Below are 24706 nucleotides of genomic sequence, written 5' to 3' on the forward strand. Positions count from 1 at the left end.
ATGAATGAAAGGTACCAGAAGCGTTCTCACCTTGATGAGAAGTAAATCAAGCCTACCTGTGGCATGAGTGGGCCAACCCTTAGGTCATGGCATTTGCTTTCTTATAACTAGGCCACAGGGGTTCTTCCCATTCTAACGTGCGCTTTGCCTGTGCCTGCTCCAGCCTCCTGCCAGGCTTGGTCTCCTCAACACCAACTGTGTAAAAATCAGAGCCACCCTTTAGGATCTCATTCAGGTTATTACAGCTATAATGAACAGATGCTGCAAACAAACATCTGTTACAGTTTTCTCAGATTCCTTTAAAACTGTGGATATTCTCATTTTGCTCTAGGTCAAGACAGAGCACTTTAAAAGAAAGGGCTTCATGACAGTTGATGGCCAGGAATCCCCCACAGTGACAGCTGTGGGAGATGGTACCATGTTGGATGTGGAAGGAAAGCTGTACCTAGGAGGTCTTCCCTCTGAGTACAGAGCCAGGAACATTGGAAACGTAAGCTGTGTTTTCTGTTTGGAGCCCGTCTTACCTTTATTGTGGTTGTGCTTTTGTGGTTTTATTTGTAAAAGAAAAAGTTTATGTTGAATTATCTTGTTTGAAACTGGAGCTTGGCTGCATGATGCACACCTTTTCAACTGCATCCCTAAATTGTGTTGGCGCTTCCCCTTGAAGCTCAGCCAGCCTTTCCTACCTGTTAATGAATGTTTCCCCTTCCCAGCCATTTAGCTCTGGTACAATGCAGGAAAGTCCAGTAGATTTGTATTTGCAGATTAGAAAACTCAGCATCTTGATTTCTACACTACTTAATCAAAATGATGGAAAACACCTTTACTGCATTACTAGCCAAGATACTCCTGTTAGATGTTTATGTAAACTATTGTGGAAATTCGATTTTAAAAACCAAAAGTTAACATTTTAATGTGTTTGTTGAAGCATAGGAACATTTTACCCTTGCCCGTCTTGTTCTACTTAGAGCACCTATTCTCATGTCACTTGGTTTAGATCACCCACAGTGTCCCCGCCTGCATTGGGGAGGTGATACTGAATGGCAAACAGCTGGACAAAAGCAGCCCAGTGTCTGCATTTGCAGTAAGCAGGTGCTATGCAGTGGCTCAGGAAGGAACGTTCTTTGAGGGCAGTGGATACGCAGCTCTTGGTATGTATTATCAATGATCTCAAAAGAAATCTTTGGGTTTATTTAGCCTGCACTCTGAAATGGATCCAGTGATATGTCCTGATAGGACAGGACCCCCTGAACAAGGCTGCAGCAAGACCATTTTAGTTGAGTGTTCGAGTTTATTCTAATTTCTCAACTTCTAATGTAAAAGCCTTCTCCCCCTCATGCTATCCAGATGGCCTGCTGCAGGCTTGTTCCCACCAGGAGAGCGGCAACTTCAGGCAGAGGGCAGACATGTGGTACTGGTTTTGTCTGTACTTTCCCTAAATTTATGTGAGCCACATTCTCTCTGCCCAAGTTAATAAAGGCCTTTGACAAAAATCAACATAAAATATCTAGACCAGCCAGCCAAATGCAAGTCAGATTTGATGAAGAAATTGACTCCATTGAGACTGTTGACAATACTGATCCTAAGTAGAGGAATTTAAATGTCTAAAATGCCTTCAAATGTAAATTCCTCACGGCCTAGAACTAAGCCTTTGTAATGTATCTGGCCTTCCCTCTCCATCTGATTTGCTGTTTGCACTCACAACCCTGCTCCTCTTGGCCTCTGTTCCGCTTTCTACCACAGGGAACGGCATTTCTCTGGCTTCCAGGGAGGTCCTGGGAGGTCCTGGTTGAAGATTAGGGGCGGGTGGGAGGAAAGGAAAAGCTAGCACACTTCTCTCTCTCACTCTGTGCTTCCAAGAAGCTCTGGTAACACGGCCTTCTCCCAATTTTCCTCTAACCCTGGGCTGAACAACCATCTGTTATGTAGCCCCAGTTTGGTTTCTCAGCTTTTCTATCACTTGAATAAAATATACATTTAATTAAATCCTCAAGTAAAAAAACCTAGCGTGGATATGAATATGCTCAGTAAATGACACCATACCCAGTATGTAGATATTGGGAAAATAAAGTAGACTATTGCCGGATAGATGATGAAGGGATTATATGGATCAAATCCCTTTCGGTTTTTTCCCTATGTGTCTCTAGAAGAGAGGATGTGCCTGCCTGGGCTCCGGTCTGGCTCAGCCCTGGTAGGTCTTGAATAGCATCACTTCATCTTACAGATGAGGAAGCTGAGGATGGTGCTGGATCCAGAGAAAGAGCTAGCACCAGGCCTCCTGAACTAGGAACCAAAATGCACAGCCAACCAACCAGCCAGCCAGCCCACGGCCTCTCCGACTCTGAACCCTCCTGGGCCAGGCTCACCCCTAACTTGGGGTTATCCTTGTATTTTTCAGTCAAGGAAGGCTACAAAGTCCGATCAGATGTAAATATAACACTGGAATTTCGTACCACCTCTGAGAATGGTGTCCTCCTGGGGATCAGCAGCGCCAAAGTAGATGCCATCGGATTAGAGATTGTGAATGGCAAGGTAAGTGCTTGATCTTGATGGGGTTCTCCTTTATCCCAGTGCCAGAGACAGAGCAATTGAGAAACAGTAGAAATACCTAGATCCAGGGGTGCCTGGGTGGTTCAGTCAGTTAAGCATCTGGCTTTGGCTCAGGTCATGAACTCATGGCTCCTGGCTTCGAGCCCCGCATCGGGCTCTGTGCTGACAGCTCAGAGCCTGCTTCAGATTCTGTCTCCATCTCTCTCTCTGCCCCTCCCCTGCTTGTGTACTAGTTCTCTCTCTCAAATATAAACAAACATTAAAAAAAATAAAAAACAAAAAAACAAGAAATACCTAGATCCAAACTTCCAATGATCATTTCAGTGGAAAAGAGAAAAGGTTTAATTAATCTGAAAAAGATTAAAAATGACAAAAATGAAATTAAACTTAAAGCAAAATTGCAATCTTACTACAACAGAAATCTTTTCTCCAGAGGCATCTGAAAATTGCCAACCTGATGCTCTCCCTTCCCTAATATTTGTTAACATTTTATTTGGAAGTAATTACAGATTGATGGCAAGTTACAGTAAAATATATAAGGAGGTTCCCCCATGTTAGCATCTGCATAACTTTTTTTTTTTTTTAATTTAAAAAAGTTTTTTTTCGTATTTGTTTTTGAGAGAGAGAGGCAGACTGCAAGTGAGGGAAGGGCAGAGAGTGAGAGAGGGAGACACGCAATCTGGAAGCAGGCCCCAAGCTCTGAGCTGTCAGCACAGAATCCGACATGGGGGTCGAACCCATGAACTGTGAGATCATGACCTGAGCCGAAGTCAGCTCCCCAACTGAGTCACCCAGACGCTCTGCATAACTCTTAAAAAATTTTTTTTTAATGTTTACTTATTTTTGAGAGAAATAGAGGGGCAGAGAGAGAGGGAGACACAGAATCCAAAGCAGGCTCTAGGCTCTCAGCTGTCAGCAGACAGCCCAATGCAGGGCTCAAACTCATGAACTGCGAGATTGTGATCTGAACCAAGGTTGAATGCTTACCCGACTGAGCTACCCAGGTGTCTCTGCATAACTCTTACACAACATCAAATCCATGAAATAGACATTGGCATAATCCAGAGTTTTTTTCAGTTGAGTTAGTTATACATGTACATGTGTGTGTGTAGCTCTACACAATTTTGTTTAGCTTTATGTATCCACCCTCATAGTCAAGATACTTAATTGTACCTCAAGGCTCTCTCAACCCACCCCTTCATATCCACACCATCTCTCTCTCTAGCCCTGGGCAACCACTGATCTGTTCTCCAGCTCTCTGTTATTTCATGAGTATTATATAAATGATATGATACAGTATATGTCCTCTTGAGATTGGCTTTGTACACTCAGCCTCATTTCCTGGCATTGATCTGGGCTGTTGTGTTTATCAATGGTTCATTTTTCTTTTTTTTTTTTTTATTGCAGAGTATTCCATGTGATGGATATACCACAGTCTAATTTTTTTAATTCAAAATATATATATATTTTTTTCTGTAACTATTCTGCTCTTTTCAGTCGCCAGTCTTTCCCATGTTCAGAACAAAATGAACAATTAGGATACCTTAGTCTCTTTTGCTTGAAAACTGCCTCTAGGTGCAAGCAAGATGTGAGGGAAGAGAGTCTTCCTTGTCCTTTCTTTTCTGTAAGTTCTCTCTTGACAATAGCTGAGGTGTGGCTTGGCATTCCTGGTCCTTAGGCATAGCCTCTGTCTTTTGTGCACTAGGCCAGTTGTCCCTGGCAAGTTGTAACGAGTGGTCTGGAGTTTCAGCCATCACCAGGTTGTGGGAACTTATCCTGGAGATTATTAGGCCAACATCCCTTGCAGATCAAGCTTCCCATCCCGGTCAGGGGCACTGCTATCTCTTCAGCCACCTCCTGCGTCCCCCAGAGGATCACAGGAGAACTGGGGAGTTGTTGCCAGGCCATGGGGATGAAAGGCGTCTCTTAAATCCTCTCTACCTAACTACACTTTTCACCATTTCTCTTGCACTGTGGTCAACTTGTGTTGCTCTGAAACTAAGATGCTTGTCTCTTTTTAAGCTACTGCCTCCTGCAAGGAAGGAACAAGTCTCTGTGCTCTAGATTGTTCCCAATTTTATTTGCAATCTCATTTGCCTATTTCTAGTACTTCTGCTTCTTCCCCACTGGGTTTCCGGCTGCAAGGCCATCCTAGAATGGGGGTGAGGAGGATGTAAGACAATCAGATCCACCTCTTGTCCTTCACCTCTTCTCCCCCCTTATTTCATCTTCATGTCTAAACAAAGCTGCCTCTACATCATACCGCTTGCCCCTCTACACTGTGGCTTATAGCCAAAGGCTTCCTCATCTGGACTTCAAAAGAATTTTGAAAAATTCTGTATCATGTGCGTATTTTTATAGGACATCTGAGAAACATTATTAGAAGTGTAACAGTTGACAAAAATGTAATTTCTGATGTATATTTTACCTCTACTATTGGCTTATTTTTCCTTTAAAACTTTTGTTAGCTGTTGCCCGAGGGTCTATAGTGTACATCTTTAATTTATCACAGTTGACCTCGAAATACACAGAGTCACCTCTACAACAGTATTCTTACAAGTATTCCCTGCTAGCTTTTGCAAGTCTTAGATTTTTTTGTGTGTTACAACTTGCTGTGGTAGGGCACCTATAGTCTGTCACAAGAGAGTCGGTAAATGGTCCTTCATAGGTGCTAGCCATCTGCCACAAACTGACCCTCTAAACCCATCAGCTCCTGCAGGCCTGAAAAAGGTACTGATTTGAGGGCAATGGCTTGGGCTTCTTCCCATGGAGGTGGTCATTGATCCTTTCTGTAGTTTCGGGAGTGATGAAACCTGCATCCTTTATGAGGTTATTTTTCAAAATCATTGTTTTTCATAGCTTGCCCTCCTTTTTAGCAGAATGGGGGGATTTATCTACTCCAAGAGCATTATATAAATGAATGGTGTTCCTTAAACATAGAAAAATTCACCAAGGTATTTGTGTCTTGTTTGTTTAGATCTTGTTTCATGTTAACAATGGTGCTGGTCGGATAACAGCCACATATAAACCCAAAGCTACCAGTACTCTGTGCGATGGAAGATGGCACACACTTCAAGCTCAGAAAAGCAAACACCGCTTGGTTCTGATTGTCGATGGGAATGCAGCTCACGCTGAAAGTCCACACACCCAGTCCACCTCAGCAGACACCAACAATCCCATTTATGTGGGTGGCTACCCTGGTACGTATGGGTGTCTGCTTTGCCCGTTCACTTTTAAGGAGCTCTGTCAGTTTAGCTGGATACAGAATAGGGATTGAGAAAAATACATGGTTTGGGTGACAAATCCTTTACATTTTAGAAAGTCTATCTCAAATACCTAGAAATTCTTGGAAAAGTTAAAATAATCTACACAAGTAAATTCATCGTTAGGTAAGACTCTGAGAACACTGGATGCAATGTAAAGTAAGCGAGATGACTTTACTGAGGCAAGTCATCTTAGATGACCCCCCAGAGTAGGAAGTCATTTTAGGGCAGGTAACCATTTTAGAGGACAAAGAAACATGATCTTATCCTCTGACATCGATTCTGGATTTGAATTCTGCATTTCGGATGTTCCCAGTGATTTTTACAAATAACGAAATAAACATCTCTTTGATGACTTTTAAGTCATAACTATACCTTAAAATTACCATATATTAAAAGTTTTCATTGACTTATCACAGAAGCAACATATGTGGGAGAACAGTGTTCTAATTTTGATGAAAAAACTACTTGATAATTACTTTTGCTCCTATTGTACTAGTCATGTCATTTAACAAAATTAAGCAAGACTTCTCTCTTAACAGCTGACGTAAAGCAAAACTGCCTGAGCAGCCAGACCTCCTTCCGGGGGTGCTTGAGAAAGCTCACTCTGATTAAGGGCCCACAAGTGCAATCCTATGACTTCAGCAGAGCTTTTGATCTACAAGGAGTTTTCCCTCATTCCTGTCCTGGGTCTGAACCCTGAATTTCAGAGCAACTCCCCAGTTGGGAATCATTGTTTATATTTTGAGGAGAATTGTTTTTGTGAATTAAAATCTCTCTTCAGTTCTGATTTCATTTTCAACTCAGGTTAAGTGTTTCCAGAGAGAAATTTTGTACTTATATTAAAGTAAAACCATGTGTACAACAAATACCTCTATTAAATAGTTTAAAGTTTAAATTGAATTAAGTGGCTCACTTTTTCTTTGTAGACATTGAATATTCTGTTCATTACCTGACAGTTTTTCATGTTTTACATTTTGAATTTTATAAAAATATGGAGTCTGGTCCAAGATAGTGATGTAGGAAGACCCTGAATTCGCCTCCTCCACAATCTATACCTATTTATAGAGCAGTTCCTCCTGAAGAACTGAGGGCTGGCTGGATGGCTTCTGTGGCACAGAGCACATAAAGAATGGCAAGAGAGATGGGGACATGGTAACAAAAGGAACCCCCAGCCCTGTGAATTGCAGTGGGGAAGGATAGCATTGAGGGACCATGAGCTGATCCGTCTGCTCTACAGCACAGAAAAAAGCCGTCGTTTAAAAGAGCAACTAGTATCTAAGAGATCCTACCTTGTAAGTCCACCAAACAGGAGAGCTGCTGGAACTCTCTCTGGGTCGGAAGGGCTGGCAAGTAACCATGGTTTACACTCCCCCGAACACCTTGATAGCACAGGCAGGAGCAGGGTTTGGTGCCTCAGCTGGCCTGCCACGTTAGTACTGGGTTCCCTGGAGCACAAAAAAAAGCCATGGTATAAAAGAGCAAATAGAATACAAAAGAGCCAGCCCTAAAACCACCAGACAGTGGGGGAGATGCTGGAACGCTTTCTAGGTTGGAGGGGCTGGCAAGTGCCATGGTTTACGTTCCCCATCTACCTTGATAATGTGGATGGGAAGAAGGTCCAGACACCAGAGCTGGCCTACTGCCTGAGTCCTGGGCCTCTAGCCCACACCATCCCAGCCATTCCACCAAGGAGGCCCCGAAACAGCACACACTAGAACACCCCTTGTCAATGCTCATCACTATAGCTCCAGCCATCCCATCAAGGTGACACAGGCACAAAGCACCCCAGAATACTCCATGTCTATACCACTTCGGCTCCAGACTGCTTGCCAGGGCACCCTGGTGAAGAGGATGCTGGGACTTCCTGGCTCATGCTGCTTTGGCTCCAGCCACCCCACCAAGGTGGCCAATATTCAGAGTGACCAGGAACCCGAAGCCCCTGCCTGCCGTGGGGTTCCAGCCACATCACCAGGGCAGCCCCGGGGCAGAATGTCCCAGGATTCCCTGACCTGTGCCAGTTCTAATCGCCACACTAGGTCACTCCCTGTGCTTGTACCCACTGTGACTTCACCTGTCCTCAAGGATACCTTCTGGCCAGAGAGCCCTGGAACTGCCTGAGTCAATACCCACCATCAGCTACAGATCTCCTGCCCAGATGCCCCATACATGGAGCACCCCAGGTCCCTCTGGCCTGCCTCAGCTACAGCTGCCCCACCAGAGTGCCCACTGCACGGAGAGCCCTGAAACACCCCAGCCCACATCCACTTCAGCTTCAGCTGTCCTTCCAGGGTGCATGGAGTACTCTGGGACAGCACAGCCCATACCCATGCCAGCTCCAGCCATCACACCAGGCACCCCTAGCACAGAGTGCCACGTGATCCCCAGCCTGCACCAGACACAGCTCCAGCCAGCCGGCCAAAGCCATAAAGACACACACATTCTACATGGGAGCTGACCATACACAAGACCACCCCTTCAAGTTTAGAAGTGCTGCTCCGCCTATTTTCAGAGGATCACACACAGAAAGTCAAGTAAAATGAGAAGACAGGGGCATATGCTCCCAATGAAAGAACAAGACACAAACTCAGAGAAAGAACTAAATGAAATGGAGATAAACAATACGCATGATAGAGTGTAAAGTAATGTTCGTAAAGATGCTCACCAAACTGGAGAGAGTGGAAGAACTCAGTGAAAATGTCAACAAAGAGACGGCAAACATAAAAAATAATCAGAATTGAAATTAATAACTGAAATAAAAAATACACTCTAGGGAGTCCATAGATTAGTGGATGCAGAAGATATCAGCAGTCTGGAAAACAGAGTAATGAAAAGCACTCTGGCAGAATGGAAAAAAGAAAACAGTATTTTAAAAAAGGAGGGTAGGTTAAGGGATCTCTTGGACAACATCAAGCAAACATTTACATTATAGGGGCCCAAGAAGGTGACAGAGAGAGAAAGAAGTAGAAAACTTATCTGAATAAATAATAGCTGAAAACTTCCCCAACCTGGGGAAGTAATGGATATCCAGGTTCCGAAAGTACAGAGTTCCAAACAAAATGAACACAAGAAGGTACACAACTAAACACAAAATTAAAATGTCAAAGGTTAAAGATAGACAATTTCAAAGCAGCAAGAGAAAAGCAAACTGTTATATACAAGGGAAACCCTATAGGGCTGCCAGCTGATTTTTCAGTAACCACTTTGTAGGCTAGAAGGGAGTGGGATGACATATTCAAACAGCTGAAAGACAGAAGCCTATAACCAAGAATACTCTACCCAGAAAGATTATCATTTAGAATTCAGAGACAGAGAAATAGTTTCCCAGTCAAAAGTTAAAGGAGTTCATTGACACTAAACATGTCTTATAAGAACCGTTAAAGGGACTTCTTTAAGTGGAAAACAAAAGGTCACAGAAGAAAATTATGAGTAAAAAGATGTAAAAATATGACAGCATATACATAAAAGGTAGAGGGAGTAAAAAAGTTCATTTAGGATGTGTTCACACTTAGATAACCATCAACTCAACATACACTGCTGTATTCTTAGGACCCTATACGTGAGCCTCATGGCAACCCAAACCCCAAAACAACACATCAAGAGAAATAAAGCCAAATATGACACTACAGAAAGTCCTCAACTGCAAGAAAAGAGAGCAAGAGTAGAATGGACAGAGAAGAATTACAAAGACCACTGAAAACAATTAACAAAATAGCAGTAAGTACATACCTCACAATAGTTACTTTAAATTAAATGGACTAAATGCTCTAATCAAAAGACATACAGAAGCAGAATGGATAAAAAAACAAGACCCATCTATATGGTGCCTAAAGAGACTCACTTCAAACCTAAAGACAATACAGACGGAAAGTAAAGGGATGGAAAAAGATATACCATGTGAATATGGGGGTAGGGGGGGTAGGGGGGAAGCAACACTCACACCAGACAAGATGGACTTTAAAACAAAAACTATGATAAGAGACAGATAAAGGCAATACATTATGATAAAGGAGTCAATCCAACAAGAGGATGCATAAATATCTATGTACCCAACACTGAAAAACTTAAATACATAAATATAAAAGGAGAAATTGACAGTAATACAATAATAGTAGGGGACTTCAATACTCCATTTACATAAGAGGAAAGAATATCCAGGCAGAAAACCAGTAAGAAAACAGTGTCTTTGAATGACATACTAACAAGACAAACCAGGTATGTATAGAACATTCCATTCAAAACCAGAGAGGGGCGCCTGGGTGGCGCAGTCGGTTAAGCGTCCGACTTCAGCCAGGTCATGATCTCGCGGTCCGTGAGTTCGAGCCCCACATCAGGCTCTGGGCTGATGGCTCAGAGCCTGGAGCCTGTTTCCGATTCTGTGTCTCCCTCTCTCTCTGCCCCTCCCCCGTTCATGCTCTGTCCCTCTCTGTCCCAAAAATAAATAAACGTTGAAAAAAAAATTTTTTTTCAAAACCAGAGAATACACATTTTTTTCAAGTGCACACGGAACACTATTAGGATATGTTAGGTTACAAAACAAGTCTCAATAAATTTAAGATTAGAATCATATTGTGTATCCTTTCCACAATTGTATGAAACAGGAAATCAACCACACACACATAACACACACACACACACACCACAAAACACAAACACATGGAGGCTAAACAACATACTACTACTAAACAGTAAATGGGTTAACAAAGAATTCAAAGAGGACATTGAAATGAAAATGAAAACACAACAGTTCCTAAAGATTTTGAACTGTTGTGTTTTGATTTTCATTTGAGAAACTGAAAACCATTCTAAGAGTGAAATTTATGGTAGTACAGACCTACTTCAAGAAACAAGAAAATTCTCAAATAATCTAACCTCACTCCTAAAGGAACTAAGAAAAGAAGAAAGCCCATTTAATCTACAATAATGGAGTCAACAATATACAATAGGGAAAGACAATCTCTTTAACAAATAGTTCTGGGGACCCTGGACAGCAAAAGAATGAAATGGACCATTTTCTTACACCATACACAAAAATAAAGTCAAAATGGATTAAAACCTAAATGTGAGACCTGAAACCATAAAACTCCTTGAAAAGAACATAAGCAACAATTTCTTTGACATCAGCCACAGAAACATTTTTCTAGATATGCCTCCTTAGGTGAGGGCAAAAAAAGCAAAAATAAATTTGGACTACACCACAATAAAAGGCTTCTGCACAGTGGAGGAAACAATCAACAAAACAAAAAGGCAACCTACTGGATGGGAGAAGATATTTGCAAATGATACATTTTACAAGGAGTTAATATACAAAATATATAAAGAACTCATACAACTGAACACCAGAATACCCAAATAAAATGGGCAGGGGACCACACATTTTCCAAAGAAGGCTTACAGATGGCCAAAAGACACATGCAAAGATGCTCAACATCACTAGCTATCAGGAAAATGCAAATTAAAACCACAATGAGAGATCACCTTATACTTGTCAGGATGGTTAGAATCAAAAGGACAAGAAATAAGTGTTGGTAAGGATGTGGAGAAAAAGGAACCCTTATGCACTACTGATGGGAATGTAAACTGGTGCAGCCAGTGTGAAAAACAGTATGGAGGTTCCTCAAAAAAATTAAAAATAAGGGCGCCTGGTGGCTCAGTGAGTTAAGCATCTGACTTCAGTTCACGTCACGATCTCACTGTCCATGAGTTCGAGCCCCACATCGGGCCCTGTGTTGACAGCTCAGAGCCTGAGCCTGCTTCGGATTCTGTGTCTCCCTCTCTCTCTGCCCCTCCCCTGCTCACATTCTCTCTCAAAAATAAATAAACATAAAAAAATTTTTAATTAAAAATAGAACATATGACCCACTAATTCCACTACGGGGTATTTACCCAAAGAAAATAAAAACACTAATTCGAAAAGATATATACACTCCTATGTTTACTACAGTATTATTTACAATAGCTAAGATATGGAAGCAACCCCAGTGTCCATCAATAAATAAATGGATGAAAAAGTGGACAGCATACATATAAAATGAAAAAAAGCAAAACAGACCCATACCTACAGAGAAAAAACTAATGAGGGCCAGAGGGGAGTGAGGCAGGGCAATGCGGAAAATGGGTGAAGGGTAGTGGGAGGTACAGACTTCCATCTATGGAATGATTAAATAATGGGGATAAAAAATAATAGCATAGGAGAGAAGATGGCGGCGTAGGAGGACACTGGACTCACCGCGCGTCCTGCTGATCACTTAGATTACACCTACACCTGCCTAAATAACCCAGAAAACCACCAAAGACTAGCAGAACGGAGTCTCTGGAGCCAAGCGCAGACGAGAGGCCCACGGAAGAGGGTAGGAAGGGCGGCGAGGCGGTGCGTGCTCCACGGACTGGCGGGAGGGAGCCGGGCCAAGGGCCAGCCCACCGGCCAAGCAGAGCCCCCGAGTCTGGCTTGCAAAAGCGGAGGGGCCGGACGGAGTGTGTTCCGACAGCAAGCGGGACTTAGCATCTGGGAGGTCGTAAGTTAACAGCTCTGCTCGGAGAACAGGAGGGCTGGAGGACAACGGGAGGGAGAGTTGTTGAGCCCCGGACAAAGGAGTGCAGCTTGGCGGAGAACAAAGGCGCTCGCCAGCGCCATCTCCCTCGCCCATCCCCCAGCCAAAATCCCAAAGGGAACCAGTTCCTGCGAGGGAACTTGCTTGCACCATGCAAACACCCAATGCTGTGCTTCTTCGGAGCCGTCCCTCCAGCGGGTCTGACTCCCTCCCGGTGCCACAGGGCCCCTCCCGAAATGGATCTTCGAAGGAAAAGCAAGCTGAGCCTGCCCCTCCCGCCCCTGTGCACCTTGCCAATCCTCCCCAGCTAATACACCAGATCCCCAGCACCATAAGCCTGGCAGTGTGCAAGTAGCCCAGACGGGCCACGCCACCCCACCCCACCCCACAGTGAATCCCGCCCCTAGGAGAGGGGAAGAGAAGGCACACACCAGTCTGACTGTGGCCCCAGCGGTGGGCTGGGGGCAGACATCAGGTCTGACTGCAGCCCGCCCACAACTCCAGTTATACACCACAGCACAGGGGAAGTGCTCTGCAGGTCCGCACCACTCCAGGGACTATCCAAAATGACCAAACGGAAGAATTCCCCTCAAAAGAATCTCCAGGAAATAACAACAGCTAATGAACTGATCAAAAAGGATTTAAATAATATAACAGAAAGTGAATTTAGAATAATAGTGATAAAATTAATCACTGGGCTTGAAAACAGTATAGAGGACAGCAGAGAATCTATTGCTACAGAGATCAAGGGACTAAGGAACAGTCAGGAGGAGCTGAAAAATGCTTTAAACGAGATGCAAAATAAAATGGAAATGACCACGGCTCGGATTGAAGAGGCAGAGGAGAGAATAGGTGAACTAGAAGATAAAATTAAGGAAAAAGAGGAAGCTGAGAAAAAGAGAGATAAAAAAATCCAGGAGTATGAGGGGAAAATTAGAGAACTAAGTGATACACTAAAAAGAAATAATATACGCATAATTGGTATCCCAGAGGAGGAAGAGAGAGGGAAAGGTGCTGAAGGTGTACTTGAAGAAATCATAGCTGAGAACTTCCCTGAACTGGGGAAGGAAAAAGGCATTGAAATCCAAGAGGCACAGAGAACTCCCTTCAGACGTAACTTAAATCGATCTTCTGCACGACATATCATAGTCAAACTGGCAACATACAAGGATAAAGAGAAAATTCTGAAAGCAGCAAGGGATAAACGTGCCCTCACATATAAAGGGAGACCTATAAGACTCGTGACTGATCTCTCTTTTGAAACTTGGCAGGCCAGGAAGGATTGGCACGAGATCTTCAATGTGTTGAACAGAAAAATATGCAGCAGAGAATCCTTTATCCAGCAAATCTGTCATTTAGAATAGAAGGAGAGATAAAGGTCTTCCCAAACAAACAAAAACTGAAGGAATTCGTCATCACTAAACCAGCCCTACAAGAGATCCTAAGGGGGATCCTGTGAGACAAAGTACCAGAGACATCGCTACAAGCATGAAACCTATGGACATCACAATGACTCTAAACCCGTATCTTTCTATAATAACACCGAATGTAAATGGATTAAATGCGCCAACCAAAAGACATAGGGTATCAGAATGGATAAAAAAACAAGAGCCATCTATTTGCTGTCTACAAGAGACTCATTTTAGACCTGAGGACACCTTTAGATTGAGAGTGAGGGGATGGAGAACCATTTATCATGCGACTGGAAGCCAAAAGAAAGCTGGAGTAGCCATACTCCTATCAGACAAACTAGACTTTAAATTAAAGGCTGTAACAAGAGATGAAGAAGGGCATTATATAATAATTACAGGGTCTATCCATCAGAAAGAGCTAACAATTATAAATGTCTATGCGCCGAATACTGGAGCCCCCAAATATATAAAACAATTACTCATAAACATAAGCAACCTTATTGATAAGAATGTGGTAATTGCAGGGGACTTTAACACTCCACTTACAGAAATGAATAGATCATCTAGACACACAGTCAACAAAGAAACAAGGGCCCTGAATGATACATTGGATCAGATGGACTTGACAGATATATTTAGAACTCTGCATCCCAAAGCAACAGAATATACTTTCTTCTCAAGTGCACATGGAACATTCTCCAAGATAGATAATATACTGGGTCACAAAACACCCCTTCATAAGTTTACAAGAATTGAAATCATACCATGCATACTTTCAGACCACAATGCTATGAAGCTTGAAATCAACCACAGGAAAAAGTCTGGAAAACCTCCAAAAGCATGGAGGTTAAAGAACACCCTACTAAAGAATGAGTGGGCCAACCAGGCAATTAGAGAAGAAATTAAAAAATATATGGAAACAAACAAAAATGAAAATACAACAATCCAAACGCTTTGGGATGCAGCGAAGGCAGTCCTGAGAGGAAAATACATTGCAATCCAGGCCTATCTCAAGAAACAAGAAAAATCCCAAATACAAAATATAACAGCACACCTAAGGGAAATAGAGGCAGAACAGCAAAGGCAGCCTAAACCCAGCAGAAGAAGAGAAATAATAAAGATCAGAGCAGAAATAAACAATATAGAATCTAAAAAAACTGTAGAGCAGATCAATGAAACCAAGAGTTGGTTCTTTGAAAAAATAAACAAAATTGACAAACCTCTAGCCAGGCTTCTCAAAAAGAAAAGGGAGATGACCCAAATAGATAAAATCATGAATGAAAATGGAATTATTACAACCAATCCCTCAGAGATACAAACAATTATCAGGGAATACTATGAAAAATTATATGCCATCAAATTGGACAACCTGGAAGAAATGGACAAATTCCTAAACACCCACACTCTTCTAAAACTCAATCAGGAGGAAATAGAAAGCTTGAACAGACCCATAACCAGCGAAGAAATTGAATCGGTTATCAAAAATCTCCCAACAAATAAGAGTCCAGGACCAGATGGCTTCCCAGGGGAGTTCTACCAGACATTTAAAGCAGAGATAATACCTATCCTTCTCAAGCTATTCCAAGAAATAGAAAGGGAAGGAAAACTTCCAGACTCATTCTATGAAGCCAGTATTACTTTGATTCCCAAACCAGAGACCCAGTAAAAAAAGAGAACTACAGGCCAATATCCCTGATGAATATGGATGCAAAAATTCTCAATAAGATACTAGCAAATCGAATTCAACAGCATATAAAAAGAATTATTCACCATGATCAAGTGGGATTCATTCCTGGGATGCAGGGCTGGTTCAACATTCGCAAATCAATCAACGTGATACATCACATTAATAAAAGATAGGAACCATATGATCCTGTCAATCGATGCAGAAAAGGCCTTTGACAAAATTCAGCACCGTTTCTTTTTTTTTTTTTTTTTAATTTTTTCTTTCAACGTTTATTTATTTTTGGGACAGAGAGAGACAGAGCATGAATGGGGGAGGGGCAGAGAGAGAGGGAGACACAGAATCGGAAACAGGCTCCAGGCTCCGAGCCATCAGCCCAGAGCCCGACGCGGGGCTCAAACTCACGGACCGCGAGATTGTGACCTGGCTGAAGTCGGACGCTTAACCGACTGCACCACCCAGGCGCCCCAACACCGTTTCTTAATAAATACCCTTGAGAAAGTTGGGATAGAAGGAACATACTTAAACATCATAAAAGCCATTTATGAAAAGCCCACAGCTAACATCATCCTCAATGGGGAAAAACTGAGAGCTTTTTCCCTGAGATCAGGAACACGACAGGGATGCCCACTCTCACCGCTGTTTTTTAACATAGTGTTGGAAGTTCTAGCATCAGCAATCAGACAACAAAAGGAAATCAAAGGCATCAAAATTGGCCAAGATGAAGTCAAGCTTTCACTTTTTGCAGATGACATGATACTATACATGGAAAATCTGACAGACTCCACCAAAAGTCTGCTAGAACTGATACAGGAATTCAGCAAAGTTGCAGGATACAAAATCGATGTACAGAAATCAGTTGCATTCTTATACACTAACAATGAAGCAACAGAAAGACAAATAAAGAAACTGATCCCATTCACAATTGCACCAAGAAGCATAAAATACCTAGGAATAAATCTAACCAAAGATGTAAAAGATCTACATGCTGAAAACTATAGAAAGCTTATGAAGGTAACTGAAGAAGATATAAAGAAATGGAAAGACATTCCCTGCTCATGGATTGGAAGAATAAATATTGTCAAAATGTCAATACTACCCAAAGCTATCTACACATTCAATGCAATACCAATCAAAATTGCACCAGCATTCTTCTTGAAACTAGAACAAGCAATCCTAAAATTCATATGGAACCACAAAAGGCCCCGAATAGCCAAAGTCATTTTGAAGAAGAAGACCAAAGCAGGAGGCATCACAATCCCAGACTTTAGCCTCTACTACAAAGCTGTCATCAAGACAGCATGGTATTGGCACAAAAACAGACACATAGACCAATGAATAGAATAGAAACCCCAGAACTAGACCCACAAACGTATGGCCAACTCATCTTTGACAAAGTAGGAAAGAACATCCAATGGAAAAAAGACAGTCTCTTTAACAAATGGTGCTGGGAGAACTGGACAGCAACATGCAGAAGATTTGAAACTAGACCACTTTCTCACACCATTCACAAAAATAAACTCAAAATGGATAAAGGACCTGAATGTGAGACAGGAAACCATCAAAACTCTAGAGGAGAAAGCAGTAAAAGACCTCTCTGACCTCAGCCATAGCAATCTCTTACTCGACACATCCCCAAAGGCAAGGGAATTAAAAGCAAAAATGAACTACTGGGACCTTATGAAGATAAAAAGCTTCTGCACAGCAAAGGAAACAACCAACAAAACTAAAAGGCGACCAACGGAATGGGAAAAGATATTTGCAAATGACCTATCAGACAAAGGGCTAGTATCCAAAATCTATGAAGAGCTCACCAAACTCCACACCCGAAAAACAAATAACCCAGTGAAGAAATGGGCAGAAAACATGAATAGACACTTCTCTAAAGAAGACATCCGGATGGCCAACAGGCACACGAAAAGATGCTCAACGCTGCTCCTTATCAGGGAAATACAAATCAAAACCACACTCAGATATCACCTCACACCAGTCAGAGTGGCCAAAATGAACAAATCAGGAGACTATAGATGCTGGAGAGGATGTGGAGAAACGGGAACCCTCTTGCACTGTTGGTGGGAATGCAAGTTGGTGCAGCCACTCTGGAAAACAGTGTGGAGGTTCCTCAGAAAATTAAAAATAGACCTACCCTATGACCCAGGAGTAGCACTGCTAGGAATTTACCCAAGGGACACAGGAGTACTGATGCATAGGGGCACTTGTACCCCAATGTTTATAGCAGCACTCTCAACAATAGCCAAATTATGGAAAGAGCCTAAATGTTCATCAACTGATGAATGGATAAAGAAATTATGGTTTATATACACAATGGAGTACTACGTGGCAACGAGAAAGAATGAAATATGACCCTTTGTAGCAACATGGATGGAACTGGAGAGTGTGATGCTAAGTGAAATAAGCCATACAGAGAAAGACAGGTACCATATGTTTTCACTCTTACGTGGATCCTGAGAAACTTAACAGAAACCCATGGGGGAGGGGAAGGAAAAAAAAAAAAGAGGTTAGAGTGGGAGAGAGCCAAAGCATAAGAGACTCTTAAAAACTGAGAACAAACTGAGGGTTGATGGGGGGTGGGAGGGAGGGGAGGGTGGGTGATGGGTATTGAGGAGGGCCCCTTTTGGGATGAGCACTGGGTGTTGTATGGAAACCAATTTGACAATAAATTTCATATATTGAAAAAAAATAAAATAATAGCATAGAGAAAATAGTCAGAGGTACTGTAACAGTGCTGTGTGGTGCCAGATGGTAGCTCCACGTGTAGTGAGCACAGCACAACGTACACTATCCAATCACTATGTGGTGCACCTGAAACTGATGGAACACTAACATCGACTGTACTTCAATTGGTTTGAAAAACTGCCCTTAAAGACTGAATAGTAAAGCAAAGGAATGTTGACTGCATCCATCTTAATCTGAAGAGCTGGGGGAAAAAAAAACCATTTTCAACCAATCCAATAAGATCCTGTTTGTTTTGTTTTCTTTTCTTTTAACGTTTATTTATTTTTGAGGGAGACGGAGACAGCATGAGCGGGGGAGACGCAGAGAGAGGGAGATAGGGAATCCCAAGCAGGCTCTGTGCTGCTAGCACAGAGCCCGACACGGGGCTTAGACTCATGAAACCATGAGATCATCACCAGAGCCGAAACCAAGAGTCAGACGCTTAACTGACTAAACCACCCAGGCGCCCCAGATCCTATTTTTAAGAGAAAAAGAACTCTATTTTCAGAGTGTCTAAAGCTTATACAAATGTCTAAACAGACTAGCATTCTGGCACATCCACTCTAGAAAGTTAATTTTAACCCTAGAAAATAATGATTTTTTGACTCAGTAAAAAAGAATAAATTAAAAAATAAAGGATCTCTATAGCTTATAATAGGTTAGAACAAAGAATGAATATTTTCATTTCTTTACCAAAATTTTTAAGCTCTGATTTCTACAACAGACCAGCAATGCTACTGGTTACATTTCAGCAGAGGGCATCAGCTGTTTGCTGCAGAAGACTTTAAACAGGCCCTAGAGAGTCACAGGGGACAAAGGGGACAAAGGGAGCAAAGGAAGGAGATGGAACCTCCTTTAGACAGACTGTTGTTTAATCAGGGCCTGAACTAAAAGAACATTTTTCGGGACCAAAAAAAAAAATGTGTATACACACACACACACACACACACACATAAATAAATAAACGTGTGTGTGTGTGTATATAATTCTTTCCCCTTGATCAGCTACATTTTGTTTTTGTTTTTGCTTTTTAAAATATTTTTAATGTTTATTTATTTTTGAGAGAGAGAAAGAGTGCAACCAGCGGAGGGGCAGAGAGAGATGGAGACACAGAATCTGAAGCAGGCTCCAGGCTCCAAGCTGTCAGCACGGAGCCTGATGTGGGGCTCGAACTCAAGAACTGCGAGATCATGAGTTGAGCCAAAGTCGGACGCTCAACAGACTGAGTCACCCAGGCGCCCCGATCCGCTACTTTTTCTGGAAGAATGTGTATAATTTTAAAAGAAAAAAATTTTAAGCCACACCTGTATATTCTTTAAATGAACTGAGGAGTTTTAAACCCAAATTTTTGAGGTCTTATTTGATTCCCTACAAACGTATTTTAGTTCTGTTCTGTGGCCATGGCTGTGGTCAAAATGGCTGCTATCTCAAACACTTCAGGAAGATGATTTCTTTTTTCAAATTCTTACTGGAAAAGAGATCTCTACCTCACTTAGCAATGACCTACTTTTCCAATACAGAAAGTGACAGATTCAACTTCTATTCCTGTGAGAGGTTGTAATTTGATAAACAAGGAAGGCAACTGTGGTCCTGTCCCTGTCTCTCTTCTGTGCCTCGCTCATGTCTCTGAACACTGGCAGCCATCTGTACCTCCTGGCTGATGTCTCGGAAATCTGTAATTCCCTCCCAATTTAATATCTGTGTGAAGATACTAGAGAAAGGTGACAGCCAACTGTGGCAGAGCTGTTTGTTCTGTAGCAACTGGCAACCGAAGGAATGCGGACAACTGCAGTCTCAAGGCAGCTCCTTGGACAGCTGGATTAGGAAAGAGGCATTAGCCATCTCAGCACAAAAATGCACAAGGGCCCCTCACCATGCCGAGAGTGGCCCTTCTGTTCTTGTTTCTGTGGAAACCCTCTACAGTGGAGACAAAGGCATGGACATTCTAGAATTTGGTTCACCACGTTGGAGGAGGAAATGATCCGAACCACTACAGAGAGCACACTACAGACTTGGATAGGGTTTATTCCCTTTCCCCCCTCTCCCCTCTCTCCCTCCTTCCCATTCGCCCTCACCATTTATTAATAGAGCTGAAACAGGGTTTGGGCCTTTCATCGTTCGAACTATTCACAAGGCCTCTCCCAAAAGATCCCCTCGGGAAAATCCACTTCTCTCCCCTTAGGGCTTCCACTGAGTGCAGAGTAGTACATCCGGGGTTTAGAGGTCTCCCCTTGATGGTAAAGAACCTGGGCTCCAGATCAGACATCTGGCTGTGCCTCACTGCAGGGCTTTATGTTGGTTCCTTAACCTCTCTCAGCAAGGCAGAATTCAGGTCTTTGGAGTTAGGTTGCCAGATAAAATACAGCAGGACACTCGGTTAAATTCAAACTTCGGATAAACAATGAACCACGTTTAGTAAGAATATGTCCTAACTATTGCATGACATCCTATATTTATTTGGTAAATTTGGCAACCCCACTTTATAAAGTCCCAAAGGCCTACAAGGATTGGTACTCCTTCCCTCACTCACTACCACGTGATTAAAAAAAAAAAAAAAATCTATAGTTTAAAGATATGCAAAAAAGTTCACTGAAGATCATATTTTTCCACAATACTTTTATTGAAACTTCAGATTTTTTTCAAAACGTATGTTTGGGAGCCCAAGCATTTGCTCAGTTTGCCTGTTCATCCATCACTGCGTTTTTTTCTTAATTGCGGTAAAAATGGTTAATGTAAAATTTATCACTTCAACCCCTTTTAAGTGTACAGGTCCGTGGTACTAAGTATGGTCACACTGTTGTGCAACCGTCATCACCTTCTGGCTCCAGGACTCGTTTCATCTCACAAAACTAACTCTGTACCCGTTCAACACTAACTCCCCATTCTCCCTCACCCCAGCCCCTGGCAGCTACCATCCTACTCTCTGTAGGAGTTTGACTACTCTAATTACCTCATATAACTGGAATCATTCAGTACCTGTCGTTCTGTGACTGGCTTATTTCACTTAGCATGACGTCCTACAGGCCCAGCTATGTTGTGACACGCGTCAGACTTCTTCCCTTTGTAATGCTGAGGAGTGTTCCACTGTGTGGACAGACCATGTTTTGTTTATCCATTCATCCATCAGTGGGTGCTGGCAATGTTTCCATCTTTTGGCTTTCGTGACAATGGGTATATAAATATTTGTGCAAGTCTCTACTTTCAATTCTTTTGGGTATATTGCCAGAAGTGGAATTACTGGATCATTTAATGTTTATTTTTGAGAGCGAGAGCGTGCATGAGAGAGCAGGGGAAGGGCAGAGAGAGAGAGAGGGAGACAGAGGATTTGAAGCAGGCTCTGTGATGACAAGAGAGCCCGCCCGACGCATGGCTCGAACTCATGAACTGTTGTGATGATGACCTGAGCCGAAGTTGGACGCTCAGCCGAATGAGCCACCATACTTTTTCCCAAGCATCCAGGACTGTTTTTAAGCCTCAATTTTTTCATCTGTAAAATGGGATTATGGAACCAATATCAAAGAAGTACATATTTAGGAAATACTAAAATTGACTCAAAAGAAAAGAAAATGCCTGGGTAAGCTAGTAACATTGACTTTGGTGAAATTTAATCCTTGGTCACACATGCCCATAAAAAAAGGCCAATAATCAGTTGGTTTAAAGGCAAGTTTTACTAGCCATCAGAAACAAACAAACAAACAAAAAAACTAACCAACTCATTCAATATGCTGGTATAACCTTAGAAGGCCCAATTTATATAATACACTACTGATCTTCCTGTACTGTTTGTCTATACAACCATCTCTAAAATGATGCACTGTAATCAGGGATGATATACACACAGCTGAATACGACAACAATGTATCAACACAGGCTTATGAATTAAGTAATAATTTAGTGTCCAAACCAGAAATTGAGAGGAAAACAGATAAAATGCTCTATTAGAATTTCCGAGCCCAGAAGGCATCTGTATTTTCACTTTAGAACACTAGAAATCAAAGGCTAAATTGTGGTACCAGGGGATAGACTGGAGTCCTATGGACAGTCTAGGAAGGTTTAATAGCTGTAAGTAGGCTTGGCGGAATGCACAACAGACGCATTTGTGGGCTGGAGCCCAATTTACAAATTGCTTTCACATGCATGGTGGTGGTTGGGTGTAGAGCAGGGAGTATGGGACCTTGATACATGGGTCTAGTAAAGAAAGGAGACTGCTGGGAGCAATGGGAACAGGTGTGAAGAGAGAACAGAGTGGATGGGGCCCGATCATCGTCAGCCCACAAGTCAAGCAGGTAAGGAAGAAGATGCCCTGTGAAGCATCAGGGTTTTCTCTCAGGGGAATGCTGGGACGAGACGGTGTGCTTTTCTTCGTTATATATGTATGTATATATGTATTTTTTTTAATTTAAAAATACTTTATTGCTAAAAACTCTTAACCATCATCTGAACTTTTTGTTTTCCAAATTTTTATTGGAAAATTCTAGTTAACATACAGTGTAATATTGGCTTCAGGAGCAGAATTTAATGATTCACCACTTACATATAACCTCAGCGCCCACCACCATTTAGCCCATCCCCCGCCCACCTCTGGTCCACCAACCCTCAGTTCGGAGACACTGCATTTGGAATCACAAACTGGCTGGAGATGCAGCCTGCACAGCCGGTTGAGCAAGACTAAGTGGTAGCGGACAACCAGGGCGGTGAAGAAGGACAAAAGAACGGCCCAGGATTGTTAGAGGCTCCGTGTTAGCTTTAGCCACTAAGAGATTATGAGGCTCAGCAGGGAGCCTGGAGCACTGCGAGTGCAGGTTCCATGAACAGGAGATAAGTTGAGAGAAATCATAAGCTTACGCTCTGAATGTACCGAGTTTGAGAAAACGGTGAGAACATCTGAAACAGGATGTCTGAGCTGGTTAGATGAAGAGAAACTGGGACAAGGTGAGGAAAGAGCTGGCCAATGAGCTGAGGACTTACGCGCTGCTGCCTCCAAGGTGTGCCCAAGACCACCAGAGTCCCAGCTGAGAAAACATCAAGATTGACCTTAGGAGGGGCGCCTGGGTGGCGCAGTCGGTTGAGCGTCCGACTTCAGCCAGGTCACGATCTCGCGGTCCGTGAGTTCGAGCCCCGCGTCAGGCTCTGGGCTGATGGCTCAGAGCCTGGAGCCTGTTTCCGATTCTGTGTCTCCCTCTCTCTCTGCCCCTCCCCCATTCATGCTCTGTCTCTCTCTGTCCCAAAAATAAATAAACGTTGAAAAAAAAAAAAAAAAAAAAAGATTGACCTTAGGACTACAAGGAAGGAAAACTAGCTAAGAAATTCGCATTGGGCAATGTTCACATGTATTTTCTAAAAAGCATTGCTGAGTTTTGAGGGGGTTTCTTCCATAAAATAGCTATTGAGAGAATGGATGGATTCTGTCTTCTGGATTCTGCAACTGGTTTCTCTCACCACATGTTTCGTTTTCTATGGGTAATATATATTTTTTTAAATAGGAGAGAATTAGTGATGCAGAAATAAGGAAGTCTCACTAGATTTCTTATAATGATGGTGCTACTTGGTGGCTCTCCTTTCTTCACCAGTAGCAGAAACTCTTTAATGGCTGATTACATATTTTAAAATCCCACCAAAATCCTTATGCTTGCTCCTCGGCCATAATAAACTCCCTCCAGATAACACTCTGTCACCTGGCTTTTCTCTCTTGCTTGGAACTGTGATTGGAGGCATTTCTGCCCTGCCCCCACCCCAAGACTCTTGCACAACTACAACCTTAATTATTCCTGTATCAGCCTCTGAATCACTTGTTCCTAATGGCAGAATATCTCTAGTGCAGTTCCAAATGTCTAAAAAGCATTAACAGCCTGAGCAGAAAGTATCAGGGCTTTTTCTTAGGTTTGACTACACTGAAAAGCAAAGTGAATATGGGCCTATCTCCTACCACCTGTGGTAACCAGTTTTAGTTAGGTATTATGTTAAAGCCTTAAGATTTCTCTATCAAGTTATTATTTTATAATGTTTTCAAATGCCAAAAATGTCACATAAATTTCAAGTCTATGCAGTTACATTTTTTTATCTTCCAATGTCTCTGATGTCTTCCTAGACTGCCCTCTGCAGCAGTGACTGCTCTGGTTAGGGACCTGTCATTGTTTTTAATGGCTCTTGGTTACAATCCATTTTCCCCTCAGTGTGCTCCTCAGTGATCCTCTAGTTGTTTTAAAGCTTCTGGGCAGGTCTATATTGTGTTTGATATTTCTTGGGAATTTCTCCCAGAGCTAACATAATTAGGACCTGTGGAAGAATATTAGCAAATAATTATTGAATATTAGTTTATCATTTTTTCTAAAAGTATCTCAGCAGCGTATTTCTTTGTACAAATATCGAGACTTTACAAATGTAATTCCCCTGTACCGTCTAATAAACATAAAACAAATGGCAGATAAGTCTCTGTTGCAAGATATTTCCAAAAGAAGTTCTTGAAGCTTAACCCTTTTCATAATACGTAGTGCAATTTTCAGCTTAATG

General features: G+C 42.3%; 2 protein-coding genes across 26 annotated transcripts in view; one reads left to right on the forward strand and one right to left on the reverse strand.

Moving 5' to 3' along the window:
* The window catches only part of LAMA1 (laminin subunit alpha 1), a 168830-nt gene extending 162114 nt beyond the window's left edge, over nt 1-6716 (forward strand). For all 3 annotated transcript variants that reach the window (XM_019814998.3, XM_045041274.1, XM_023241765.2), the window contains exons 59-63: nt 332-490; nt 998-1151; nt 2399-2532; nt 5528-5750; nt 6356-6716. In XM_019814998.3, coding sequence (XP_019670557.2) covers nt 332-490; nt 998-1151; nt 2399-2532; nt 5528-5750; nt 6356-6516 — 831 coding nt within the window. In that variant the 3' untranslated portion in view covers nt 6517-6716. The remainder of the gene's footprint in view (nt 1-331; nt 491-997; nt 1152-2398; nt 2533-5527; nt 5751-6355) is intronic.
* Nucleotides 1-24706, reverse strand: part of ARHGAP28 (Rho GTPase activating protein 28) — a 330654-nt gene that overhangs the window by 38230 nt on the left and 267718 nt on the right. For 13 of the 23 annotated variants that reach the window (XR_006587772.1, XR_006587771.1, XR_006587769.1 and 10 more), the window contains 2 exons: nt 7106-7261; nt 57-195 (listed from right to left, as the gene is read on the reverse strand). The exons of 1 other annotated variant lie outside the window; for it this stretch is intronic. The gene's annotated coding sequence lies outside the window, so the exon portion shown is untranslated. Of the gene's footprint in view, nt 1-30; nt 196-3887; nt 4702-5500; nt 5806-7105; nt 7262-24706 lie in introns of those variants that run through there. 9 more of the 23 variants (XR_006587776.1, XR_006587777.1, XR_006587778.1 and 6 more) reach the window with 4 other exon arrangements.

Source organism: Felis catus, chromosome D3 (assembly GCF_018350175.1).
Source record: "Felis catus isolate Fca126 chromosome D3, F.catus_Fca126_mat1.0, whole genome shotgun sequence".
In the NCBI taxonomy this organism is placed as follows: domain Eukaryota; kingdom Metazoa; phylum Chordata; class Mammalia; order Carnivora; family Felidae; genus Felis; species Felis catus.